This window comes from Crotalus tigris, unplaced genomic scaffold (genome assembly GCF_016545835.1).
Source record: "Crotalus tigris isolate CLP2741 ecotype Arizona unplaced genomic scaffold, ASM1654583v1 scf7180000017614.5298720, whole genome shotgun sequence".
In the NCBI taxonomy this organism is placed as follows: domain Eukaryota; kingdom Metazoa; phylum Chordata; class Lepidosauria; order Squamata; family Viperidae; genus Crotalus; species Crotalus tigris.
In genome coordinates this window covers 998,211-1,010,392 of record NW_024096513.1, presented here as the reverse complement: position 1 = coordinate 1,010,392, position 12,182 = coordinate 998,211, and the positions used below count along the sequence as shown (strand labels likewise).

General features: G+C 36.2%; 1 protein-coding gene across 1 annotated transcript; it reads right to left on the bottom strand.

Annotated features, from left to right (window-relative positions):
- Positions 1-5,434: 5,434 nt before the first annotated feature.
- On the bottom strand, positions 5,435-10,608 carry LOC120300716 (vomeronasal type-2 receptor 26-like). Its single transcript, XM_039327076.1, has 6 exons — positions 10,409-10,608; positions 9,588-9,879; positions 8,506-9,178; positions 6,874-7,061; positions 6,470-6,596; positions 5,435-6,333 (listed from the first exon to the last, which is right to left on the bottom strand). The coding sequence occupies exons 1-6, from the start codon at positions 10,606-10,608 to the stop codon at positions 5,435-5,437; spliced, it is 2,379 nt and encodes a 792-aa protein (XP_039183010.1).
- Positions 10,609-12,182: the final 1,574 nt, after the last annotated feature.

Sequence of the window (12,182 nt, the reverse complement as noted above, 5' to 3'; positions counted from 1 at the left end):
TCCTTCATTTCCATTGTGAGCCTATCCATATCAGCACACAATAAGATTTTATATAAAATCTCTTCTTCTGTTGGAATTTCTTTATTCCTCCAGTTTTGTTCATACACCAATCTAGCAGGTGTGAGAATATGTAGCATCACATACAATATCCCTTTGTCGTATTTCTGCATAATTATGCCTAATAGAAAGAGTTCTGGTTTTAGCTCTACCTCTATCATTAGTATTTTTTCCTGCCATTTTTTAACCTTGTTCCAAAGTCACGGGCTTTTGAACACTCCCACCACATGTGGTAATATGTCCCTCTTGCCAATTTACATTTCCAGCACGTGGAAGAAATATTTGGACCCATTTTAGCTAATCTTGTGGGTGGGAGATGCCATCTGTAGAACATTTTGTAGAGGTTTTCTTTGTAGGAGGTGGCCAAAGTAAGCTTCCTATTTCGTACCCATAATTCTTGCCAGATATGCAGATTCAAGTTGAGATCAAAATCCCTGCTCCACATTAACATGGTTTCTTTTACCTGTTCCTCATACATTGCCTGATCTAACAAATAATGATATAGCTTTTTAATCATTTTATCCTCAGTACCAAGTAATATTTTATCCAGCCCTATCAGTTCTATTTTTATGCCTCACTCTTTTTTATCTTTCCAATATCTCGCCTGTAGTTGAAGGTATGCCCACCATTCTAGTTCTATCCCTTCGATCAATGACAATAATTTAAGGGAGATTTGTAATAAAATATATGCTTAGTTGTAGAAAGTGTTGTTTGAAGCTACCACATTGATTTTCTACCATTTTTTCACAAAATAGAATATGAACAGATCCACCAGGTATCAGTCTTTTATTGCTTGTATGTTTTGTGAGGAATAACAATGCACAATTTTTTTAAAAAAATATTCCTTGAGCTGACTAAAAATCTTCAAAATATTTCTTGCACCAAAGTTTCCTACATTCTATAGCCAACACTTAACAAAATCTAAAGAATCTTATTTCTTCTACCACAACTAGAAATATTTGAAAGACAGAGTGGCTTACATTAGAGATACAGTAAAGCCTTTTGCTCATTTCAGCAATTTGGGGGGAACTGGCTAAGATTATAAAAGAAAAAAAAACCCTCTTTACATGGCATGTCATAAAGTTTTACACAAGGATGTTCCTTCAATTTCAGTTCATAGAAATGATAAACTATATTGGATGTCATGCCACCAATTAATAAATCACCACTCTGCATAGAGGTCTATAAAAGGCTGCCCTTGAAAAGTATCTGGAAGCTCCAGTTGATTCAAAGTGCAGGCCCCTGTATGGTTATATGCAGACCCAGATTATACATATGCCACCTTTCTTGTGGGAGTTGCATTGGCTGACAATTTGCTTCCAGGTACAATTCAATGTACTAGTTGTCACCTTTAAACCCTACATGGCTTGGGACCAAGTTATTTGAAGAACTGTCTTCCTGATCAGATCCACATGATCCACTAGAGCAAGGAGGCAGGCAATGTTTAAATTGGCCGCCACTTTGACACTCTTTTGCAAAGACATGAGCATATGGTTTTGCAAGTAGGTCTGTGGAACTCAGACTAGGTTGGAACCTATGAAGTCACTCAACTGATTAATTGTAATCCACGCAGGTGTGTTTTTATTGTTTATATATTGGGTTTTATTTTTTTTTAAGTAGCTCAGAGACACTGACTGTCAACACTACAAATGAATTTGGCTGCAGCCATTTTCATCTCATTTTTCAGATGCAACAGAAATGGGAAGAGGTGTGTGTATTCTTTTTGCCTAGCTAAAACCTAAAATTGTTCTGTGGGAACCAAGGTCATTGCTACCAGAGTTTTGGCAGGTAGAAATGTCTGCTAGAAAGTCCGCTAAACTAGCGCATTGGAGAATGTGATTTATGACATAGAAATGGTGTGGGAAGTTCATCTTTGTAACTTTGGAGGAAGGGAACTTTAGTCTTGGTTTCACCTTTGTTCATGCTGATACTATGTAGCCATTAAAAATTGTGTTTGAGGAAAGCAATTGTCTCGGAGTCCTTTTTTCTAATGGGTTCATCTATCGGAACCATGACATTGACAGTGAGTGGGAGGCCATAAAATTCTGTGAAATAAATAAATAAATAAATAAAACTCCACACAATGATGTTTCATAAGGTTTTATTCAAGGATGTTCCTTAAATTGCAATTTATATGTAGCGGAGCTGGGATGAGAATGGGGCCAGCTGAGAGGTTTTGCGGGAGCTCCAGCAACTGCTGTCGGTCTGGTGGCAGGATGTGGCTCTGAGAAGGGAAGAAAAGGGAGGAGGAAACTGATGGGAGAGGAAAGAGAAAGATACTGGAAAGTAACAATTGGTTGCACATTGAGCAGAGCCAGCTGAGCGATTAAAGAGAAAGAGACTGGAAGGTGTTGTTTGGCTGGATATTGAGAAGAGCCAGATGAAGAAGAGATAGAGAGAGAGCAGCTTAATGGAGCTTGCCATCCAGAGCCAGCTGAATGAAGAAATAGAGATAGAGTAAGAAGGTGGGATCTTTGTGTTTTTCTGCTTTGTTGCAAGCAAGCCGGACGAAGACAGGGGATAGAGAGTGAGAGTAGCTTGCTGAAGTTTTTATTGTTTTTTCTTCATTGTGGCAGACCACACAAAGAGAGGATAGGTTGGGGAGTTTTATTTCTTTTCCCTTATTGGAGCCAAATGGGAGGAGGGAGAGTAAGGAAAGAGTTTGACCGGATTGAGGGTATGTCTTTTAGTGGGAAGTAGAGGAGTTTTTAAAGGATTAGCTTGTGGAAACAAAAAGGGGATAAGGAAGGGGGATTACATATAGCGAGGGGAGAGAGAGAGAGACAAGGAGAGTGGAGAAAGGAGGTCCCCTTTGAGCTCCAGAGAGGAATTGATTATCATCATCTTAGGTAAGTTGCTTTCACCAGATACTAACTACCATTGCTCTAGGCAGGTTGCTGTTACCAGAGACTGATTACCATTGCTCTAGGCAAGTTGCTGTTACCAGAGACTGACTAACATTGTCTTAGGAAAGCTGCTGTCACCAAAGACTGACAACCATTGGCTTAGGCAAGTTGCTGTCACCAGAGACAGGCAATCATTGTCATAGGCAAGCTGCTACTATCAGAGACTCATTAACATCATCCTAAGCAAGGTTACTGTTACTAGGGACTGACTACTACTATTGTACACTAGCTGCTGTTACCAGGACCTGACTACCATCGTCTCCTGTAGGTTTTACTGTCTGAGGTCAACTATCACCATCCCACATGAGTTACTATCAAAAGAGATTAACCATCACCTCCCCATGGGCATGGCTGCCAACTTTGACTGAACATCACCATGCTACATGCCCTGTTAGGCAGAGGTGCCAATGTGAGAGACCCCTTGGGTCGGCAGCCAGCCGAATAGGGGGCCAAGAGGGTCAGGACTTTAGCGCTCCCTCCAGGAGTGGTGCTACATATAAAACTGGTAAAGCATGTGGGACATCATGCCACCAATGATGAGAACAGAGGAAGTATCACTTGCAGAGTAGTCCAGAGTAACAAGTTTCTATCTCAATTAGGGTTGCATGTGCACTATAATTTGGGCCACTTGCCCTGTCCATAGGGTCTGTTTATCTATCTATCTATCTATCTATCTATCTATCTATCTATCTATCTATCTATCTATCTATCTATCTACGTTTCTACCTACATACTTATATACCTATTTTTTATCAACATCAAGTGAATATTCAAAATTTTCTTTGTTTTTTTTCACATTTGTAGTTCCTCCCTATATCAGAGCAGGCTGTACATGTTTTCTAGGATTTGTGCTGAATTTTAGATGATTTTCTTGTAAAAATTCTTATTGTAAACCCATTCAAATCACTCTTTGTTATGGTCATTGGTCAGCATACACTTTGAATGAAGGATGAGACAGAAGGAAGAATATATTTCATTTCACTACATTTCCCATATTATTAATATATGATAGCAGGTTGCTCGGGAAATGGATTTATTGATAGAGTGAATGGTTATGAACCAGCATGAACACCTATTTCAAGATGCAGTTAAATGTACAGGATTCACAAACTCAATACATTCTACATTTCAAGAGCCCTAAAATATTCAAACCTGCTATCATATAATAGTATGCTCAATACACATTGATAAAATGACAAAAACAGTTCTTACTATATTTATGTAGTGCTTTATTCTTTTTTGTCACTAATTTCTCTGGGCCAGAAAGATCACATGTTATACTAATTTCTCTTTGTGCGTTGCTCCCTGTGCTTGATGTCAGCCCAGCAAACAATGATATAGATTTTGGCAAAAATATGCATCCCAGTAATGCAGCACTGAAGGACAAGACAGAGAAGACCTCCACAGCTACCATGGCGTTTCCTTTTGTGCTCAGGGAGACTAGAAAGAAGGAGATCCAAACACTGCAAAAGACCAACATGCTGAAGGTGATGAACTTGGCTTCATCAAAGCTGTCAGGTAATTTATGGGCAACAAAAGCTACCATAAAGCTGGCAGGAGCTAAGATATACATGTAGCCCAAGTCACAATATCTAAGTATATTTCATTGATCCATTGATTTAGTCACTTTGTTGAAGAATGAAATAAGATTTATTTGGCATGACCTCTTTTTGATGAATCCATGTTGCTTGAGCTGGGGGATGAACTAGAAAACTTTCAAAGTCCCTTCCAACTCTGTTATTTTGTTATTCTGCTACAGGTTATAACCTTGTTTCAAGGTGTTGGAAGATTTGTTTCTTGATTATCTTTTTCCAAGATCTTTCCAGATATTGATGTCAGGCTGATTGATCTATAATTTCATGGATCTCTTTTTTTTCTCCTTTTTTGATTAAGGACATCACAATGTCCTTAATCAAAAATTAAAATAAATGAAAAATGAGAGGAGAAACAAAGGTAGTGAAGGGAAATTACAGATATAATAGCAATCTCAGAGGACCTAGAGAATAACCTGGCATAGAAAGAGTGTTGAGCTTCTTTTTCTTTAAAATTACTTCCAACTCTAAGATTTAGATCAGAATTTCATAGTACGAATTTCTGTCTTTACTCTTTATCACTTCCCACAAGAGATGTCTGTACATAAACTAATATCCTGTTTTTAACTTTTGAATTATAGAGAAACCCAAATGGAAAAGGCCCAAATATCAGGCTCGTTCCTGAAAATTCTACTAAAAACAATCTTTGATTTTGTGAAGAGGTGAAAATTGCACGTAAATGTCTTCATTTCTATCATCAATAGATCAGCAACAGAAAATAGCTCTAACTACTTTAATAAGTACTTCAATTCATTTTTCCATTTCATTAAAATGTGAAATCAAGTTACCTAAATGAAATCCTTATGTAATTATGGTCACTAGGACTTCCTATTCTTGTTTGTTAGGAATTTCTCCTAGTGAGAAAAGTCACATGTTATACTAATTTCTCTTTGTGAGATGCTCCCTTTGGTTTAGTTCAGGCCGGAAAACAATGATGTAGCATTTTGGCAAGAATATGCATCCCAGTAATGCAGCACTGGAGGACAAGATGGAGAAGACCTCCACAGCTACCATGGCTTTTCCCTTTGTACTCAGATACGCTGGAAAGAAGGAGATCCACACGCTGCAAAAGGCCAACATGCTGAAGGTGATGAACTTGGCTTCATTAAAGCTGTCAGGTAATTTACGGGCAAGAAAAGCTACAATAAAGCTGGCAATGGCCAAGACACCCATATAGCCCAATACACAATAAAAGAAGAAAGCTGACCCCTCATTGCATTGTAAAATAATTTCTTGGAGCTGTAAATGCATGTCCAACTCAGGAAATGGTGGAGATGTTGACAACCAAAGAATACAAATACATACTTCAAAAAAGGAGCAGAAAAGGACAGTAGAAAAAGCCAATCTTTTCCCTAACCATCTTCTCATGTGAGATCCTGGTTTAGTGGCCATGAAAGCAACAACCACAATGATGGTTTTGGACAGCACACTAGAAATAGCCACTGAGAATGTGGTTCCAAAAGTTGATTGTCGGAGAAGGCAGGTCACTTTACCAGGTTGGCTGAGGAAAAACAAAGAAGAGAGAAAACAGAGCAGAAGAGAAACAAGCAGGGTGTAGGTGAGGGACTGGTTATTGGCTTTGACAATGGGAGTCTCCCTGTGCTTAATAAAAGTTCCAAGTACCCAAGATGTCAAGAAAAAGAAACCAAGAGCTGATGACGCTAAACCAATTCCTAAGGGTTCTTCAATAGTTAGAAACACCACCCGTTTCAGGATACATCCATTCTTTTCTTTATTTGGATAATGATCTTCTGGACATTCAAAACAGTCATCCATATCTGGGAGGAAAGTCAAAGAAATTTGTTATCTAGGCATTCCAAATCAATGAAACTCATTTTATTAATTTTATACATCCTAAATGTGTATATTAAAGTTTGCTTAATCTGATGAAAATTGGTAGAATTCCTACCATACCATTTTGATTTGAAATCTTCCCTTCTGGGCATGGAACACAATCATAGCAGCAGAACTGATCCCCTTCAATCCCTTTCTTCCAGTCCCCGGGAAAACAAGGGTCATTGCATCGAGAAAATGGAAGAACCTTACCATAAATAAAAAAAAATGTTTTGAAAAGGAGGGTTTTTAAAACAGTTTCTGATTTTTCTGATTTCAGATGGAAATGCACACCAAATATGCAACCATAGCTTTTACATTGTAATATCACCTTTGTCAATCTGACGAATCATTGATCATCAACAACATTTGAAGGAATATGCCATTGTTTAGTTAAAAAAATCCTGAAATTAGATTTCTAAGGAGACTATATTCAATATAGGATCCTAATGGATTAAGGCATAGTAGATTCATTAATTCAATACCTGGTTAAAAGCTGGACTCCAGACAATCAAATCTTCATCCATGGATAATTCTTTCCCTTTTGGAGCTTGTAGATCCATCTTTCCAACTCTAACTCTCTGAAAGGATCTGTTTGGAAAAGTGATCAAATTGGTGATGTCGAATCCACCTGTTGCTTCCCCTTTCTCATTCAGGAACACTCTCTCCCCAGCTGAATTGTTGAAAGAAATGCCTTGAAGAAATGGATGGAGCTACTTGAAAGAGAATGAAAGAGAGAGGATGTTGAGAACTACATAATAGAGAGGAGAAAATCACATTAAAGTTTCATTCAATCATTCTTCCAATTGTTATAACTATTATTAAATATATGTGCTTAGAATTTGGATAATCAATATTGCATGATAATGTACATGTCCACACTATATACCTAATTTAATATTAATATAAGGAAAGGAAAGAATGAACTGAAGCAGAAAGTAAAAAAAAGATTCTGGATTTTTGCAACTTCCTTTAATTAAGTTTTAGGTTCACTATTTAAACAACTAATTCAAGATAAATCATATCTAATCTTTCCTTATCAATACAAAGTTATTTGACAGTCTGAGGTCTGACTAATGTCCTTTAGCCAGTTTTTAGAATCTGAGATCCAAGCATTCCTCCATAGAGAGATGCAAGATAGAGATTATTTGGCGAGCAACACCAAAAGTCATCTCTATGTATTTATTTCATTTTATTAAAAGTATCTTATATATGAATGTAAGAAGAATGTATGCTAACATCTGATAAATATCACGGTATATGTATGGGGGAGAGTTTGGAAAAATAAAAAATATTTTTAAAAAATGATAGAGATTATTGCAAAAATGTTTCATACTATGGATGCCTCATCTAAAAAGGACCATTTTTATTTCATTCCTCTAAAACTCTGATAGAGATAGGAAGCTCAGCTTTTTACCCATGAAAAGTTCATGAGCCACACAAAGTTTTTGGGGAATTGACTGTTTTTGGAGAAGGCAATGACAAGTAATCTAAATTATCACTTTAACTAGCTCATATTGTGCAATGTATGGTGATTTAGTAAATAAAGTCTGCTGATATATAAACCATAATTTATACAGTAACTTCTCAATGGCCAGAATAATAACAGAAACTACTTTTTCTGTAGAAAAAGAATAGTATGTCAGAGTCAAAAGGGACCAGAAGGTCTTTTAATCCTATACTATTTCAGACAAATGGTTGTCCTTCTCTTAAATATCACCAGAGTAGGAGCATTCAAAAATTTGGAAGGCAAGCTGTTCCACTAATTCATTTTTAATTGTTCTCACCATCAGGAAATTCCAACTTATTTCTAAGTTGTTTTCTCAAGCTTGATTCCAAATGCAGAAAATATTAAGACTCTACACAAAAAATAATTCTACCTCAAACTGCTTATTGAAATACAAGAAATGTCCAATGAAAAGGGAATACCTGCCAAGCCTGGAGATGTGGAAGGTCAGGATTTTTACACATCATAGTTTTTTTTCTATTGGAATGTAATGTGTATAGAGCTTGCAAAGCGTGAGCCACAGCATGAACAGCATTGTAGATACTATAGCTTTGTCCAGTCATTTCCATTTCAAAAGCAGGTCCAGGAAGATCCTCTAGCTTCATCTCACCAGTGCACTGCCTAGTCTGCGTTTCTTGTAATTCTGCTTTTGGAAATGAACAATCAAATAACTGTTCCCAAACTTCCCAAAGAAACTCATCTCTGTAGACTGAAAGAGGATTTACAGTCTGAAGAAATTCCTTGAAACCTACAACTGCTATTGAATGAGCATTGAATGAAATAGCCCCATGAAACACCTGGAGATCCCAACTGATTTGGAATCCTGATAATACAAAATCAATCTGTGCAGTCATGATCCATACCTTTCTAAATAATGAAATTTCCTTCCTTTCAGGATCTACCATAAACGTGACAATTCTTAACCACATAATTGTCAATGCTTCTCCATAGACAAGAAATGCATTGGCTTTGGTATTTATCCAATTCCATGAAATAGTTGAGATTGTTTGATAAATTTGTGGAAAGTCTTCTGGGTGTACTCGTGAAAGCCTTTGTATGAATGATGAGCAGATTCCATTCTTTGCAAGTAAGGGCTGCATTTTCTGTAAGAAATTTTCTCCATTGTTGTTACCAATAGCAAAAATCCCAATCCAGGTCCACCTGAAATGGTGAATGAGTTGGATAATCCCAATGTACTGATGGTCCTCTTTTGGGACCATGAAATAAAGTGAAGAGAGCATACTGTTCTCAAATTCCTCTTGGGCTAATGAGCCGTATGTCAGCTGCAAGAAAGTGGAGTAATATTTTCTTCAGTAGTAAGATCAAATGTAATTGTCCTGATCTAGTTTTCATATAATATATATCCAAGGAAGGAATTGCTTTTGTTAAATTCTTCTAAGTATAAAAATGGCAAGGAATTTCTTGGAATTACTTGGAACACATATAATTGATCAATTCTTTGGTAGAAGCAAAGAATTCTATGTTCACGTTTTTCCTCACGTAGGGAATGTCTACAGATATTCACTTCTTGTATTTGGCATTGTAGTTTCAGAATTATGCTAACTAATAGACCTTAAGCCAGGCAGAACACCTTTTTTCAAACCTAAGCTAATCTTAACACCTCTTAATTATTTCATAACAACATCAAGAACAGAACATAGAACTTTTCTGTTTAACCCTTTCACCACTTACTTGTGGAATCTTGAAGAATCTTGTAATTTCAGCAATATGAGATGATGTGACAAAATCCAATCCCCCAATAATAGCCATGAGATTCTTCTGGCTATCACACTTGTAGTTAGGGACAAATTCCTGGGATTTGAAAAGGAGGTCCAGAGTGGTGCGATAGGTCATCCTTGCATTGAGGTAACTGTCATAGATGTGGAACCCGAGAGTGATGTTAGGTAAGGAATGGAAGTCCTCATTGATCTCCTTCACAGCAAAGGCCAAGGCAAGGACGTGTTGATGAAATTTGGTGATTATGCTACAAATAATTTAAATCCCCCATTGAATTTTTTTTTACGAGCCTTGTAAGGTGTCATCATTTCCATATAATTAAGAAACATCTTATGGTAGTAAGAAGACAATAGCTTTCCTAAAATGCTTAATAGTTTGTACATAGTTTAAATTTATTTTAAACAGCATTTCCATGATTTCCAACAAATATGTACTACAACAAATACAAGTAGTGGCCATTTTCAAAGTAGTATATTTTCTATCACTTATTTACTGTATGTTTGTTTTAATAAGAGAGATAATGCCAAACCTTTTTTAAAAATTCTTTATGTCAGTAATTGTTCAAATAGAGACTTCTTGATTTTAAATTTTGTACATTTCATATCAAGGACTTTGAAAAAAATCTAAAGTTTATTTTTTCTCTCACAACCAGGTACAACTCAAAAAAAGAAGACATAGATTACATTAACAATCCTAAATGTATGAACAAAGATCTTTTAGTCGTAGAAAGGATTTTTGAAAGTCTGGGTAATATTGATAGAGAAAAAAATTCTTACGTTGGTATTTCATAAGGTTTTATAGAAGGGTTTTCACTAAATTTAATTTCATAAAGGTGGTAACCCATGTGAGATGCCATCACACCAATGATGAAGTCACCACGCTGATACCACTCATGTGGAACAAGGAACGCATCACTCACAGGACATCTCAGAGTAACTACTTTGTGCACCAAAAATATCAGAAAAAACATTTTCATGCTTTTGTTATTCTGAAAATCTTTTTCCTTTCTATTGATCAGGAAGTACATATAATCCAATACTTCATCTAAAGATTGATCCAAGGCTTATCTCTGAGAATGCACCTAATGAGAAAATCAATCAGTTTTTATTTAAAGATCCACATGAGCACAAAATTGCATCTTGAACACCATCAGGATTTGAACAGATATTCTGGCAGAGGGAAACAGAGGATAGAAAGCTGAAGCAAAATATCTGACAGAGCCATTGTTACCCTTGTGCCAAACTTCCTGTGGTTCAAGTGTTACTTTATATCCAAACTGATACCTTGATCGTTGTTGAATATAGTTCCCTTCTGTGCAGCCTTTGGTGTTTTGGCCTAGTTAAGAAAACATGGTGATTCCTCTAGGAGGTAATTGTTTTGTTTTGATGAGATAATAATTGGCCAATGGTTCAACTATTTTTTTTTTAAATGAGCAAATGGGAATGACAGTAATTTTTTTTTAAAAAAAGTTTCTTATTTATAAAATAGTTAGAACAAGGATGGACATAACGTAACATTCCAGTGTATATATTCCTAACAATTTGTTCCTCATCATACATATAATTCTTAATTTCTATATATACATATTTTTCTATACAATACAGTCTCTAATTTGTTTCTCTATATACTGACATAGTTTTATATATCTCTATCTTAACACTAACTTAAAATCCAAACATTTCTCCTTGATTCACACCAACAATAGAATTTGTCCCAGATTTCAAAGTAATCTGACTCTGTCTTGTCCTTCATTTCCATTGTGAACCTATCCATATCAGCACACGATAAGATTTTCTATAAAATCTCTTCTTCTGTTGGAATTTCTTTCTTCCTCCAGTTTTGTGCATACACCAATCTAGCAGCTGTGAGAATATGTAGCATCAAGTACAATATCCCTTTGTTGTATTTCTGCATAGTTATGCGTAGTAGAAAGAGTTCTGGTTTTAGCTCTACCTCTATCATTAATATGTTTCCAGCCATTTTTTAACCTTGTTCCAAAAGTTACAGGCTTTTGAGCACTCCCACCACATGTGGTAATATGTCCCTCTTGCCAATTTACATTTCCAGCACGTGGAAGAAATATTTGGACCCATTTTAGCTAATCTTGTGGGTGGGAGATGCCATCTGTAGAACATTTTGTAGAGGTTTTCTTTGTAGGAGGTAGCCAAAGTAAGCTTCCTATTTCGTACCCATAATTCTTGCCAGATATGCAGATTAAACTTGAGATAAAAATCCCTGCTCCACGTTAACATGGTTTTTTTTTACCTGTTCTTCATACATTGCCTGATCTAACAAATAATGATATAGCTTTTTAATCATTTTATCCTCAGTACCTAGTAATATTTTATTCTGCCCTATCAGTTCTATTTTTATGCCTCACTCTTTTTTATCTTTCCAATATCTTGCCTGTAGTTGAAGGTATGCCCCCCATTCTAGTTCTATCCCTTCGATCAATGACAGTAATTTAAGGGAGATTTGTAATAAAATATATGCTTAGTTGTAGAAAGTGTTTTTTGAAGCTACCACATTGATTTTCTACCATTTTTTCAC